The 16,597-nt window shown below is 39.5% G+C and overlaps 1 protein-coding gene across 5 annotated transcripts; it reads left to right on the forward strand.

Moving 5' to 3' along the window:
- The first annotated feature begins 231 nt into the window (after positions 1–231).
- HABP4 (hyaluronan binding protein 4) lies at positions 232–15,540 on the forward strand. 5 transcript variants are annotated; one of them, XM_075211095.1, is made up of 9 exons: positions 232–272; positions 1,864–2,118; positions 2,650–2,800; positions 6,394–6,528; positions 7,429–7,500; positions 11,770–11,847; positions 11,941–12,100; positions 12,711–12,884; positions 15,061–15,540. In XM_075211095.1, exons 2-9 carry the CDS (start codon positions 1,905–1,907, stop codon positions 15,115–15,117), a joined length of 1,041 nt encoding a protein of 346 aa, XP_075067196.1. In that variant the 5' UTR covers positions 232–272; positions 1,864–1,904; the 3' UTR covers positions 15,118–15,540. The 5 variants fall into 5 exon arrangements, with proteins under 5 accessions (XP_075067196.1, XP_075067193.1, XP_075067198.1 ...); XM_075211092.1 differs by having other exon boundaries at positions 259–360; XM_075211094.1 differs by lacking the exon at positions 232–272 and adding an exon at positions 288–352.
- Positions 15,541–16,597: the final 1,057 nt, after the last annotated feature.

The following is a 16,597-nucleotide window of genomic DNA, read 5'->3' on the forward strand; positions in this document are numbered from 1 at the left end:
GCGCATACCTCATTAATAATTCATTAGCTTGAATCCGGCAGTTGATTGGACAGCAAGTGACTGTGGAGGCGTGGCGGTGATACAGGTAATACATGCTTTTAACGTTACAAACACACAGACACCTAGGCGGCAATTCTCCTAATTGGACAGTTAAAGGCGCCCAGTGCTCGGCACAAATCTGATTCGGTGAGAGAAGATCACACCTGGCAAAGCGTCTGCGTATGGGTGGGAGGAGCCTGTCTGTTGGGCGGGGTCAACGTGTGATTGACAGGGTTGGTAAAGAAGCATTTAATGGGTCGCGGTACTTGGCGGGTTTAGGCTGAGGATGAGTCTTCTGCGTGTGTTCCTGGAGGTCTGACTGTGCGTAACGTGTGGTGTTGTACTATACTGTGCAGCTCGTGGGCTGTGTCGTATAGGTCACAGATGACGCCTATGTATTTACCTTTCTAGTACGGGTTAGATGCTGGCTGTGGGGGTGCTGCCCGTCTCCACGGTCCATGGCTGAGCATTGTGCAATTCATTTCTTGGTCTTCTACGTGTGGTTGTTTGTAAGATTGGTAGGATGTGGTGTTAATAAACTATTTATGAGACATGCAAAATGTGCGGAGCTGTAGGTGCCATAAGGTGTAGGTATCATATGCGAACTTTAAGGTATTCCTTTCACTGTGGCCAGCATATGTGCTTTTGTTACTCTGGGTCAGAAACGCTATTCAGAGTCTATCACTGCTCATGTCATGGCAAATCTGATGTACCCACCATTGCAGCAATTGTATACAACTTTATTGGTTAGCTTCTGGATTTATGACTGTAGGGGAAATTCAATTGACTGCTACTTGAAAAAGTAATGTAGCCTGTGCACTATTACTGTTATTATGGTAATAGTGTGTGTAAATACCGTTATGGTAGTTTTAATGCTGTTTTTTTGCTTGCAGTTCCCTGAGCTGTGAGCAGAAGACTGGGTTAATATTACTGTAATATGTTTAATGTGGTGATACTTTGGGGGGATTGAATTCCCCCTGTAGTGCATTGGTTTACTATACTCGGGACTCTTACACAGGTAATCCATGAAGGAGACATGTCTTGCAGGCAATGAAAAACATACAGGGGCATATTCAATTAGAGTTTTTGGCTGTGATTGTGTGGCTGCATGGATCACTGTACTGCAACATTGTGGATTTTGGGTGCACATGGAAATCTACAATGTTGTGGTACCATAATGCTTTATATGTGCAGCTGTGGTTTGCAATTGAATATCCTGCACAGTGCTCAAAGCTTGTCTGATCTGAACACTGGATGTGCATACTATGTAACTTAGTGGATACCAAACCTTTTCAGTTCAAGGCACCCTTAAGGTCTACATAATTTTTTCAAGGCCACCCCTAAGCCAAAATAATTACCAAGTAGTTCTCCCCCACCCCTTACTTACCACTGGCCCTGGCCGAGGTGCCCCTGTGAGATCTGAGGCACCCCAGGTAGCCTAGGTGAACAGTTTGGTAACCACTGGTGTAACTGATGTAACTCTGAGCACTTACAGAGCTACATTGATCAATAGCAGAGAAAGTGGGCAAATGTGACCTGAGGGGTGTTTATAACTGTTCAGAATACATATATATTAAAATTCTGGGTCTCTGTTTAAAATTTTCCTCTTGGTTATCTTTATGATTGTGGCAATGCACATGGCTTTCAACTCTTAAAAGTATTGGATCTTTTTTTCATGATAAAGTGATATGTACGTTTGCATTTTCTGTGTCTGAGCACTATAGTTTAGCAACTTATTTAGATGGATAAAATTGGTGGCAAAAATTTAGACTATGCTGTCTATTTAGGGTATAGATTTGGGTAATGTTGGCATGTCTTTTGTAGGAGGGGTGAAGCTGGCATAAGGTAGCACAATTCCTGCCACTATGCAGGACGCTTTCGGCTGTGCTGTGAAAAATCGCTTTTTCCATCTTCTGGATGATGAGTCTGATCCCTTAGACATCTTGCATCAAGCATCGGTTGAGATTAGTCGACGCAAGAAGAAAGGGGAAGCGGCAGCTGCCAAAAAAACTGGTAACAAGAGAGAATCTCAGAAGGACAGAAAGGCGTTTGTTATTGAGACTAGCACAGAGGCCCCAGGTTAGTATGGATCTACAGAGGTAAATAACTTAATTATTAGTTGTGATGGCTCTTCCCTCTGTTTTGAAGCTGTCCTGGCATTTTGTGGGAATGATGCAAGAAAGGTGTGGATGTAGTGAGCAAGTACTAGAAGTTATGATTGGTATGTTGTATATTATAAATGCTGTATATCTGCACTGCAATTAGTTCACTTGTTCTCTGCTTGTCTGTATAGTAAACTAGATATGCTTGTCAACTGAGTGCAGTAATGTGGCATATGTAATGCTTGTATCCAAATTAATGTGGCTAACTTAACACTAGTACTTTATTTTATTTACTCATAACAAATAAGGTGGTAGATTCAATATTTTACTTATGCATGTGCTGCTACAGTACATTGCACATTACTCTTAATGAAAGCCTGTTTTGTTTTTTTTGTGGTGAAACAAGTACAACAAAACCTTAACTGTAGGCTAACATTAACAATTGAAAAAAAGACAATTTAATCCAGTTGGTGATTGTGTGTTCTCTTTACTATATATTTTTCTTTAGACCAGAAGCATGCTCCAAAGCAGTCTCTGTACAAAGGGATTCAGAATGAGAACAGTGGTGCACAAGTGAAAGCTGATAGAGCAGAGCGCAGACCAGCTTTCAGAGAGTTCCGTTCGAACATAGAAAGACCTTTGGAGTACAGCATGGACAAGTATATCATTTGTGTTAAATATATGTGCTGTTCGGCATAGTTTATCTAACCAATAAATAAAAACGAACTATATTCTGTCTCAAGACAGAACATGGTGAAACAATGCTCTCCCTCACTTCAGTCCTTAAATGTGCCAGTGAAGTCTTGCAGTTGACTCTTCCCACCCCACCCAGTACAGATTGGTAAATCAATTCATTGTGCAGATGGACAGACTTGGCAATAGGATCAGTGAGCCATTTGGTTCTACACATGGATGGCCAGTTTGTAATTATCCAGTTCTGTTGCAAGGCTGGACAATGAGAGTAAAATAGTGCAAGTTCATTCACTTGGTTGAACGATGATTCCTCCCACCCATTTTGAATCTGATGGGATTTATTCGTTATGTGTAATTATTTACTAGGCACACTGTTTGGCATAATCAAGTAAAATGAACCTGTGGCAGGCTAGATAAGTACAATTGAGCAATGTTGCCTTATCTTAAGAAAATAGAACTTGCTGAATGCATCTGTTTCAGTACCTATCTTTCTCATTTGGACTCCTTGACAGACGTAACTATGGGTAGAGACATAACTAAACACACCCCTGATTATGTAAATAAGGCTCTTCTCTGTCTGTTTTTGATCTAGGGGCAGGTAGTGGTTTTTTTTTCTGTAGGTATGGGTGTACCTTCTAAGAATTCTGTTGATGCACTAGACCAGTGTTGGCTAACCTGTGACACTCCAGGTGTTGTGAATCTACAAGTCCCAGCATGCTTTGCCAATATATAGCAGCCTATAGGAAGGGTATGCTGGGACTTGTCGTTTCACAACACCTGGAGTGTCACAGGTTAGCCAACACTGCACTAGACATTGCTGTAAGTCGTGGATGGGTCTGGGTGCATCAGATTGCTGCTTTCAAGACCTGTTCTGCTGCAATACAGATTCCATTTCTGGGAGTCCTAATGTACTATACCATAACAAGGTGATGTTATCACAGGAAAGGTGTATCAAGAGCCAATCTCTAGCATGTCAACTGCAGACTGATGGGGATTTTTTCATCCACCATAGGAGTAATCCTGTGGGCAAGATTATCAAAATCTTAAACGGGCCTACAAGAGTAATGATTGCAAGGTGCCATTAATCCTCATTGCTCACTAACTAGAGCAGTGGTAACATCTTGAAAGCAAGACTTTGGTTTCGGCAGCACAGCTTTGCAACGCAGCTGGGTGGTCTGCTATACCTACTTTCACTAGCAACTCATGATATTTTGCAATGCTAATTCTTTATCAATTTAACTGAAGGACAACCTGGTTCAGGTAGTCCTTCAGTTAAACATGTCTGTATGCATGTGACAGTTGCTCATGTTTTGGCTGAGCCTAAAGATAAGAACACAAGGAATGTCTCTTCTGGAGAACAATTTTGCACATGCTTATGTAAATCGGAAGTATCTCAGAATTTTTTTCAGACTACAGAACAGTGGTAGCCTTCATAAATATGCAGAAAGTTAAACATCGATGGTGGGTGTAGCAAAGATCATGTAATGGGCAGAAAATTTGGAGGCTCTATAACGGGAGAAAACAACGAAGTAGCAGACTACCTCAGCCAAAAGCAAATTTGCCCAGGAGAGTGGTGCCTCAATCAGGTAGTGGTCTATTTACTGGTGAGTATGGACATCTTGGCTACAAGAAGAAATACAAAAGGTCTGAGGATTTTTCCACTCAAAACTGACCCAGAATCAAGTGACAGATGTGCTAACAATTCCTTGGGCCTTCCAGCTGGGATATGTCTGTCTTCCATATCCACTGCTCTTTCCTACCAGAGCCAAAAGTATATAATGCAGAAGTATTGGCAATTCTTCCATTCTTTCCTCTCCATCTGTGGTTTGCAGTAGCCTGGAAAACACTCTGAAAACAACCTTGACCTCTGCCAAGGTTCCACTCTACTATTCCAAGGTCCAATTGTATATCCAAACCAAGAGAGGCTGGTTTTGAAGGCATGGTGATTGAGTGGAAACTACTTGACATTAAAGGGGAATCTGAACAGGTAGCCAGTACTTTATTACATGCAGGGAAGTATTTTTTTGATATCTTACAGGATTTGGGAGAAATGTATAGCCTGGTGACTTCCTCTAGGGTGGTTTCAGCAAAGGCCTTGCATCTACACAAAGTACAAGTGTCTGCATTGAGCATATTGTTAGACAACACGTTAACCTCCCAAGATTTGGCTATATGATTCTTCCAAACGGTGAAAAGGACTCTCGTGGCTGCATGGACCTTGTTTGTGGTTCTGAATGGAATGATGTTTGACAACTTTGATCCTCTACAGAGTCTCCTTAAGAAGGATGATATTGAAAGTGGTTTTCTTGCTTGGAATTAAATCTGCTCAGAGTGGGGGAGTTGCAAGCATTATGGTGCAAGGAGCCTTTGCTCAATATTTACTTGAATATAGTACTCAGACCTAATTGAGAATTCCTACCTAAGTTGCTGTCTTCCTGGTTAATGTGGAATTTGTAGTGCTGATATCCTTCACAGCCAAAAGATGAAAGTGAACTGAAACTGGGTCTAGTGAGAGCAATCTCCATATATCTTCTAGAACAGTAGGACTGTGGGAAAAGTTTCTTGTCCTTACGACTGGTGGTAACATCTTGAAAGCAAGACTTTGGTTTTGGCAGCACAGCTCTGCAATGCAGCTGGGTGGTCTTCTGCAATGCAGCTGGGTGGTCTGATATACCTACTTTCACTAGCCATTATCTGGATATTCTATCCACATTGAAGGCTCAGTTCAGCAACCAAATCTTTAATTTTGGCTGGCTTTGTTCATTGTGTGACCCTTCTTGTATCGCTTTGGTACATACCATAGTTATGAGTACCATTGAGTCCAAAGGAGAAAAGAACAGATTATTTATAGTTAATAGCTTTTGTTTTCAAGACTTCATGGCAGCCCAAATTGCTACCGATGCTTGTATTATGTCATCTTTATATTTTTCAGATGTAAGCTTGGTTCACTCATCACACAAGAGGGGCTGCCCTAAATGCCACCTGGGGAGTAATTCATTTTTTAATTTTTTTTTACGTGTCGCTTACCTGGAAAAAGAAGCCACCCGTAGTTATGGCTGTCATGGGGTCTCTCGACTGAAAAGGAATTCACTGTAATCAACTTTTAGCTTTGTATAGTGCTGCTAGATTAGAAATTGCAGATTTTTCTCAATATATCAACGTTTGTGGAGGTCATTTGAATACAAGTTCAGCAATAACTGTCAACTTCCCACAATATGACTATACTTTTGGAGTTAGAAGAAAAGTATCATCTGTACCAGACAAACCTGTTAAAATTTCTAGCTAGTATGTCCCAGAAAACTAGCAGCTAATGTAATACTGCTCAAACATCCCATGTAAAAGGGGGTTACTGTCACATTGTGCTAATGTAAGCGGTCTCCCCCCTTCATTACTATTAAGGAATAACATTTCATAATAAAAGGGACTCTTTAAAATGGTGTGCTTCAAAATACCTTATCAATAAAGCTTGCTGATCTGTTTGCCAAATATAAACCCTAAAACTTGTATCTTAACCTACATTGATGGAAAGACTTGACAGGTTTGAATTTTGTTTTGTTAGTTTTGAGAAGGAGAAACTGGTCAGAAATTGGATTGCAAACCAGAGAGGAGGAAGAGGTGGCTTTTCACGAAACACAGATTATGACAACCAGAGAGGAAAACGAGAGTTTGACAGACACAGTGGTAACGACCGTACGTAAGTGTGCTCTAAAGTATTGCATCCAATTAGTTTCAGGTTGATCTTTAATACACATTGGCTATGTGAGAGAAACTCATAGGCAATGCTTTGAAATAATTTCAAGTGGAAGGAGCAGCTAACCACTCTAGTACTCTGCAGCAAAATAGCATTATACAGTGATGTCACTGGATCTTGGATATCATTGGTGACTATTAATTCTCCAACCTTCATTACTAAAACATCTTTTAACTAACGCTTAAAAACCTTATCTATTTGGGTTTGAAGTGGAAAACCGAAATCATTCAAGCTTTGTTGGATGTTTTGTAAAATCTAATACAGGCTAGCATGTCACACTGATATGGTATTGAAACAATATTAATGCACATGCTATCCTTATAATTAAAAGCAGCAGAGAATGTGGTTACCAGGGCACTGACAGGATTTAAAGTGTGAAGGTTGATGTGTTTGGTGTGTGCAAATGTTTGGGGGGGGGGGGGGGGGGGACATTTTATATAAATGTTGCTGAGTGAATTAATAAACCATAACTATTACAAACTATGAACAAACGAGAAACTGATCATCCAGTGTATTCAAACAAGTGCATGTCTTCCAAAAGTATATGTATGTTCATCTTAGAATGAACTGGTCACTAATTCATCTGTTTCTGATCAGGAAAACATTGTGTTATAGGTGAGGATTTGTTTTGAGAACCAATTTTCTTGAGTGGCTTTATCTCCCAAATATGTTCTATATTTGAGTTAAGGTGTGTGCTGACTTTCAAGGGAGTGCACACTTATATATACTTAAAGTTCTTCAGTATTGTTACTACTCACTTTGATAAGACTAAATTGCTAAGTGGAATTAGTTATTGGTTTGTGTAACATTCCACCTTTTCTCTGTCCAATGTTCTGTCTATAGTAGAATAAGAGCAGAAGACAAGAGGGGTGGAAGTGGACCTCGCAACTGGGGCTCAATTAAAGATGCTTTCAGGTACAAAACTGTAAAACCAAATAAAAGCATACATATGCTCGTAGAACAATATATATGGACTAGTATCTGGGTTTTTCCTGACGCATCACCCCACTGTTAGCTTTTGCACCACCAATGGGAAAAATCCAATATAGCTTTAATGAGTGTAATTATCACAACAACTAGAAGACAAAGCTCTGTGCACTACAACAGAATACCAGTTTCATTTTTAATGCTACTTTATGCTGTGCATAATTCACTGTCCATCCAGGCCTTCATAAATCCCCTGGTGCTGTTCCCTTATTGATTAAAATATTCCTTCAGCTCATATTTTGCCTAGTGTCCATTAGCCCAAAATATATAAAGCTGACTTTTTAAGGTGGACTAACACTTACATTTTGTTTTGTTGTACTTATCACAGGGGCATAAATGTGATGGTCTTATCCTTCACTAGAGGGTTGTCTTCTACCTGTTCTTTCATTTTTGATGTCCCACATCACTTTCCATGCCCAGAAGCTATATTGAATTTTATAAGGACGATTACATCAAAATAATACTGATTGTTAGTTCTGAAAGGCTATAAAGCATTTTGGAGCAGAGAAGGGGTAACGGTGGCGCTGTACTTGGTGGTTGGGCAGACAAATTCTTATTCATCTCTAAATGCTGTTTGTATTTATCTAATGTACTTGTTGGAGACACTGCTCACCATAGGGTATTGAGGCTGGGTACTTAAGGGTTAACACTACAGTTTGTAGCTCCACACACTGTTCATAGACAGTTTTTCAGCAACTTCCCCAGGAGTTGGGTGCTAAATCTTTGGGCTGCCTACAGCAGACATCATAGATGGTTTTTATTTTACAAGTTTAAAGCCTCTATGGCAGTTTGTACTAACTCCCATTGTCTGTGTCTCTTGCACTGAAAAATGGTGAAGCTCCCCTAAACCCTGTACTTTTGTGGGTATTTCTACTCGCTGATGTAAAACAGGGTCCCAGACTACATTAGCATTAAATTACAACTGTTTTAAATGGTGGCCTTGCTCCTGAGCCACAGGGCAGGTTCCAATGTTCCCTGCTCCTTACAGGAGTTCTGACAGGATGTTTTTAGTGTCTGCCCTGGGTTCCACACTGCAGGTCTGGGGGTTTAAGGTCAGATGGCACCCATCTGGATAGGACTGTTGCATACCAGTTTTACATGGGACTCCTTGCTCCCCTTATAGATGGACTTCCAACTGAAGACTGAGGTTTTGTTTTTGTTTTTTTTCTACAATCTCATAGGTCAGAATTGCTTCTTTCATTGGAGCAAGTCAGGGAGGCATCAGAGTACTTTGGCAAGATGCCTTTGGTTGTAGATCTGATTGAATCCAAGCTGGCTTCGATCTTGGAATGCTGATGTGGAATCAAGACTACTCTTTAATCCATACTCTTTGAGGAAAATGTGTGGTGTTTTTTTTTAATCTGCATTTTGACATTACCTGTCAAGCCACATGAGGAAAACATGCTTTACTTCCTATGAATGTACCCAGACAAAAACCAAAACTTCCAACTTAAGCCAACCCTAGAGGTCACTGTTCCACGTGGTAGACTGCAGAGGTGAAAGCAGACGGGTATCTAAGTAGCCAGCCTCAAAGCCGTCTGGCAAAGTACATGACTGGGTTCTATCACACCCAGCTTCATCTGCAATGGGAGTCTGCCTTCTGTTCTGGGACCTATGCAGAGCCTTCTCTGTGTATGTGGATAAGAGGTATTATAGTGGGGTTATAATCTGGGCCCCTACCCAGTCTGTTCTTTTTCACCAGTCTTTCTGTGGCAAGGTTTGTAAGATTAGTGCACAATGAGGCCATTTGGTCCCTGCTGTCAGGAGTGATGTCACAAAAGGGCCAGGGGTTGGGTTTTTTGTTTCTCTTTCCCCTTTTCAGCTTAAAAAAAACAGAAGATCTATGAATCATCTTGAACCTAAAATCCCTAAACACCAGTCTTTGGATGGACAGTTGCAAGATGGAGACCCCAAGATCAGTAATCTGTGGCATGAAGCTCAAGAAATGTCTTGCCCCTTAGGCACTTATGCCTGTTGTGGGATGGGAATATATCAGAGCCTCCACAGATTCACTGGTCAGGACCTGCATTTTTGAATTTAGAGCTCTTCCCTTTGGACTCTCCACTGCCCCCAGAGTGTTCAGCAAGGTCATGGCTGTTCTGCTGAGGACCAGGGGAATCACTGTGGTACTCTACTTGGATAATTTTACTCCTCAAAGTAGAATTTATTCCTCTTCAGGACCACCTCTGCATTAAATACTCAGATGTTCCATGGATAAATTATAAATTTATGAGCCCAGCTCCTTTCTTTCATTTGTGTTGTCTTTGGATATGTATGGACACCTCACTGCAGCATAGTGTCAGAGTGGAGAACTGGGAGGCAGATTTTCTGAGCAGACAGTCCATTCTACACAGAATGGTCACTTCATCCAAATGAATTCCAGCAGATGGAAAGTTTGGGTAGCTAAAGGTGAACATGGTGACCACTAGGCTGAACCACAAAGTAGACCAGTTCTGCTTGAAGACCAGAGATCTGCAGGCAGCTTTGGTGGACAACATTCCATTGAACAGTTGTCAAATATAGCAGGTTTGGCCATGTTGCCACAGGTATTAAAGAAGGGATAAAAAAAGTTATCCCTATTATACTTGCAGCCAGGAAACCAACCTATATGAACTAACATAGGGTGGAAGTTGTACATTGAACCATGGAGCCCTTTTCTTTCACAAGAGACCTTCAGGTTACAATGTCCTGTTTCTCACAGGATGGTCTCTGTAGTGGCACTGTCCATTTTATTTCAGAAAGTCTCTGATCCCAGTTCTTTCAAGGATTACCACCAACAGTGCCTTGGGATCTGAATTTGGTCCCATCTGCTTTAAAGTGCTCACCATTTAAGCCTTTGGACAACATTGACCTTAAGTTTCTTGCATGGAAAACCGTGTTCCTCTACACCATATCCTCTGCAGGGAGAGTCTGATATGAGTGCCTTGTCCTGCAAGACACCCTTTCTAGCATGTCATGACAGGGCTCTCCTATGTACAAGACCATTGTTCCAGTCCAAAGTGGTTTCAGGGTTCTACCTGCGCTAATAGTATAGGCTCTAATCAAATAGATCTTCAGTGATCAAGATGGATTCTCTTCTGGAACAAAAGGTGGTCTAGCAACAAAAGATTGTCAGGCCTACATCTGCTCAGGTAAACCAGTTCCCAAAAATAAATACTTTGGAACACTACTAGATCAGTAAGAGCTTTATGGGCAGCATGGTATAGTGCCTTGGCTTGTAGGATCTTGTATTCGTATGCACATTTTTGAATCAAAAGATGCCAACTTTGGATGAAAGGGTTTTTTTGCAAAATCATGTCTAAATGTACCTTCTCCTAGGGGAAGAGTTGGATCTTAGCATTTTCACAGTGGGAAGAAATGTGGGATTTTTTTCTTTGGTACTTTGATTAAATCTCTTATTTTGTTTTGGAGGACACTGCAGTCCTGCTCTTAAGCTCTGCTTGTTCTGTTATGAAGTGTTGGCTCCTTGTTCATCCTTTTTACTATATACTTTGGGGTATTAAGTTTTTATAAACTGGATTTGACCTGTTTTATGTGGGGCTAATGTAGATCTTTCCTTGTATACATTAAACATGGCTGATAATCTTCAAACCTGAATCTGACCAAAAAGTGTTACCATTTGGGAAGATAAGCATTCGAATGGTCATTTATATTAAAAACATTTGGAAGTTGTATGCTTTATGTTGCATTTTAGTAAAACCTGTGTTGAAAGTACTTGCTAACAGGGCCCAGCTTTACCATGTGCCAATGTATGTTTTGTCTAGAAATTGTCTGATCTATTAATGCCTGTTGAACTCCAGATTAAGCTACTGTATGTAAGACCTTTTACCTTTCAAATGACAGCACTGTGGGGACCATGTTAAGATCCATGCAGTGCCAGAGTAAATCGCCCATACTGGTACCCATGTTCTATACTGCAGGACTTTATACCCTGGAGATGGTCACCAGCACTGTGTTTTATTCGTGTAACAATTCCCCTGTGTGTTGAGTCCTGGAGAGTGGGCTGTTGGTGGTGCTGGCAAGGGTGAGTTACACGGGTACAACATTAAATGGAGTCTTTAAAAACAGGATGTGCGCATGAGATGTTTAAAGCTTGACTGTACAGATAATATGCAACTGTTACTGTAGCTGGAACAAAAAAAACGTGCTCAATATTATACATTGCTGTATGTTTAGTAGGCTCTTATTTTTCATTAGTGAGGTAGAGGCAGCACATATGGAGAGTGTGGAAGTCAACGAAATTATTGATGTGACTGAGGAAGAACAAGATATCAAGTAAGTATATGTAAATACTGGTCATGCCAATTGCCGAAAACGAGTAGTTTTCCTTAAAACACGTAGCACATGTTCCTGTATCTGTTTCTATAGACTATCCGAAGACAGTGCTGAAGATCATAGAGAAATGTCACTGGATGAATGGAAATCTATGCAGGTCCAAAACAGGCCGAAAATTGAATTAAACCTTCGCAAACCAGAAACTTCAATGCCTTCCAAAGCAGTGGTGATACATAAATCTAAATTTAAAAATGTAAGCATGGATAAGAAGCTTAGGCTTTCCACCTGAAGCAAACATGGTTCCATGGCATTGAGGTTGATGACGCCTTGTAAGGACTGATTTTAAAATGGAAATTTCTTGTCTAGTTCATGGTAGTACAAAGCTCTTCAAGTGAGTATGAAAAGGTTGTAGCCAAAGGATGTCAACTCCTGATTTTCCTGAACAAAATAAATGATCGTGTATCCTTTTAACCTAAACTACAATTTTCTCAGTGGTTGAATTGTCATTTGTGGGGAGGTGGCGTACTATTCAATGCCAAGCAATGTCTTTATTCAGTACCACCTTACTACCTTTTTTTTTTGTTTTTTTATTTATTTTTTTATGGATATTCTACAAGATCATCCAAATTGGTTTGCAGGACAGAATTGGCTCTCATGCCCCCCCTTCCCCCAACAACTTCAGTTGGCTAATCTGCTATCTCTTTACAGTATTTGGCCTAAAATCATAATTTTAATATAAATGCAGAACTAGTTATGCTTTTTGAACAGGTCTGTTTTGGTATTTTAAGTCTGCTACTATTGATCGACTTTATTGATATGGGAAGTACCTTGTACTGCAAACTTTGTCATTCATTTCTTCATAGAATTTAGAGGGTTTTGAAGACGACCAACAATGTGGGTTGCGCAAACCTGTCAATGATATAACCTTTCAGTTGGATATTAACTTTGGAAGCCTACCTCGCCCAGGCCGTGGGGGTAGGGGTGGAGGACGTGGACGAGGAAGAAGAGAAGAGACTTATCTGCATGACATGACTGATGTACGTGTAGAAACTTCATGGTTGTTGTAGATTGTGTGTTCTTAATATAGGCATATAGTAAGATGTAGCAAACAGAGATGGAGAGTTGTGCAGTCACCAAATCATTTATTAAATGGTATAAATATATGGACAATATAAAAACCCAGATATTGAAGGGTATGATGTACATACGTAAGGAATCTATATACTGGGTATGAACCCAGAAGTAGTTCTTGACTAACAGAAATAAAGATTGCAGTATATCGAATATTACAAATCAGCAGAATAAAAATAATAAACACAAGAGCTAACTAGCATACATAGAGTTAATATATTATACAGTGTCAGAAACATCCCCTAGGTTCTGTTGAAAATGGATATATGCACTGGTCTCGATAGTCTTGCTTCAACTCTGTGAGCTCATCCTAACCCTTTTTAAATGAAGCCTATCCCTGTCTCACATTAGATGGACATTTCAATGGCAAATTAAAGGTGGGGATAAAACTGTCAATGGTTTACATTATTAGTCATGAGTACATTTGGCATCATGCCACATATTTGCTGACCTCGTGAAAGCCTGTCAGAAAAACCTGAGGCTGTACAACTGATGTCAGTATGAGTTTGTCCTTTCAGTTGTAGACTGATGAATGTGTAAAGTCTACGTCTAGTGGTGGTCTTGCCTTTTTAGCTGTAACTTGAGAAGTGTATTTCCACTTTTAAAGATATCTTAACCCTTCCCTCAACTAGCACTTTGACTTCCTCTTCTGAAACACCTACTGTGAGTTCGGCAGTGTCCTAATACTTACTAGGGGAGGGGGTCTTCTGATTACCTCTCTGAGCATAGGGGAATAGATGCATAGCCAGCAATGATGGCTGCCTGTTGATTTGGATAATGATGGATCTGCTATCATTTCCAGCCCTGTCATTCCCCCTCTGGCCAGGCTTCATAATTCTGTCTGAAAGCCAGAGGTTTACAGTTGTGTGTGTGTATACATCTAAGTAGGGTAGTATACCACCAGCCCTTCACAGATAAGGGGCAGCAGCTGCAACATGAGAGCTGCTCTTGTGTTTTTATTCACACAAGCACACATCTGCACTACATACTTATTGGCAGAGTTGTGCATGTTTGAGTGAAATAGTTGTTGGTTACAATTGTTTCAAATGTTCTGATCAGCGGCTGTCAACTCATGTAATCCTATGTTGACCTTCTACAGATAAACTAACCAACTTGTCCCTTCTGGGTAAACTGCAGGCCCGGTCACCACTACAGTCTGACCAGTGTGTGCGCTCAGACATTCTACCCCTCTTTATCCCTGTTGGATTGTGCATTTGGGAGAGGAAGGCTTGTTCTCTTACTACACTGCTTTATGTCCAGGACAACTTATGCAAAAAAAGCAGCTGCAAGTCAAATCACATGTCAACCTCTTATTGGAGCACAGCTCTTCTGTGGTCTAGAGGGAGGTTCCTATTGTAAAGGCACATATTTTTAAATGTTATAATTTAAAAATAAGACCTGTCTGTAGATATACACCTTATAGAAGATTTGTTAACTGTCTAAATTGGCAAAGATTACGAACATAACAGTAATTACACAGTTGATGGCAATATTTATGTAAAATGCAAAGATGTTTTGGTTTTTTCCCTTAATAGTATGTTGGTAATTTAATATATTTTACCACAGCATATGGGGAGTTAAGCAATCCCTAGCTATTCTATTAAAGCTTCCAGAATACCACTTTGAAATTGTGTATTAATATAATATAAAAATTCACACAATATTGTAGAAAAGTTTTAAGTAGGTGTGGGGGTAAGAATGCTTTGAAACAATAGCTTCAGTTAATGACTGTTTCAACCTACATATGAAAATGATGATCATTAGCATCTGTTTGGTATGATTGGTTAATCATACATCTGACTATAATCCTACAAAATCCCTGACTTTGCCTTCAAAACAGCATCAATTCTAGGTATACTTGCAAAGGGTGGACCTACCAAATATTGATTTAGTTTTCTCTTCTGTTCATTCACTTTGCATTTTATTGATAAAAATAAAATAACATCCATTTTTTAACACATTCTAACTTTGCAGCTTTCCCCCACACGTCCCGAAAACTCTTACACAGTATTGTATATATTTATATTCCAGGGTAAGGTAAAAAAACAAATTAATCTGTATAATGAATGGTTGTTTCTCTAGGTGCAAGAATTTCTTCTGAACCCAGATGATCCTGAAGACTTTCCTGCTCTGAGTTAAATATCTTTTTCCAGTCCTGTTCTGCATCTTCTAATGGCGTTGTTTGAAAAAGTTCAAGATTGTGGGGAGAGAAGTGCCCAAGTCTGTACAAAACAATTTGTTTTGTTTGATGCTACTGTACTTTCATGTTTTGTAGAGGAGTGATATAATATCTGCTCTGTATTGTAGTTGTAATCTCCAGTAGATGAGTTTATATTGGATCTAAAACAATGTTTCACCAATTTATTTTCCAGGTTGTGAAGATAACGGGTGCATAAAATTATTGTATGAGGTTTAGTGCTGACATACTATTTGATATAAATACTTGTAGATTATTGTAGATATGATCAAGCATTGCGGCTTTCCCTACTTCATTGTCAAGTATAAGCTTTGTATGCCATTGCAAAAACTGCAGGTTTTGAAATATTAAATTCTCAATGTGCAGACCTGTTTCTGTGTGATGTCTTCTGAAATGTTAATTTAGAATACGAACTTTCTAATTAAGAAGTGTAAGTGACTGAGGGTTATATCTTAAGATTTCAGTCTGTGGGGGCATGCAAATCCCATAGATTGCAAGCAGGACCTCCTCACTTCTCTGTATGTATGACACAGTATTGTTTTATTACTGTTTGTTCCCAATTGTAAAGCACTACGAATTTGCTGGCACTATATAAATAAATGTTGATTAGTACTAACAAGCGCTCAGCCAGCTTTAAAATCATGCATTTGAATGTAAATGGGTGGCTACTAGTAAAACTTTTAGTGTCACAATGAGTAAGTGTGAATCCATGTTCTGTAAATGGTTGAGCAATCAAAGTAATCTTGTACAATAAACAGAACACAATATTTGGTTAGATTGAGCATTTCAAAATAGATATTGATGTTTTGAAAGAGGCAATTGCTTCAATCACCACCTAGGATTGATTACATAAAGTATACATTTACTGTTCTGAGGTGTTTACGTTTAAAGATGCTTATTTCAACGGAATTGCACTAGTAGTCTTATAGGTAAATGTATCAAGCATCGGTTTCTGCAAGCCGCTGATATTTTCCGACTTTGCAGGGGAAATTTTAATCGCCAATGTTTTCAAGGCAAAACCTGCCTTAAAAGCTACTGCCGCTAAAAAATTTCCCCTGCAAAGTCGGCACATATCGGCGGCTTGCAGAAACAGATGCTTTGTAATATTGGTAGATTACTTTATTTTGTAGTAAAACTAGCCTTCAATATCAAGTATTTGATATAGTAGGATCACCGTAAAATGACAATTCTGAGTAATGCAATATTGTATATACGCTACAATTTAGTATTGTGTTGTACAGAACAATTTGAAAAGTTTAGTCAATGAAAAAAATATATAATCAAATTTTGCAATGTCCCTTTAATACAGAGTGGGAAAAAATCGTTGTTTTTTTTTTTTAAATGCAAGTAAACAAACAAGTAAAAACAATATTCTCTTAAAATACTGTTTCTTTACTATAGTCAATTTAAATGACTTGTTGC

The sequence above is a fragment of the Mixophyes fleayi genome, chromosome 1 (genome assembly GCF_038048845.1).
Source record: "Mixophyes fleayi isolate aMixFle1 chromosome 1, aMixFle1.hap1, whole genome shotgun sequence".
NCBI classification, from domain to species: Eukaryota; Metazoa; Chordata; class Amphibia; order Anura; family Limnodynastidae; genus Mixophyes; species Mixophyes fleayi.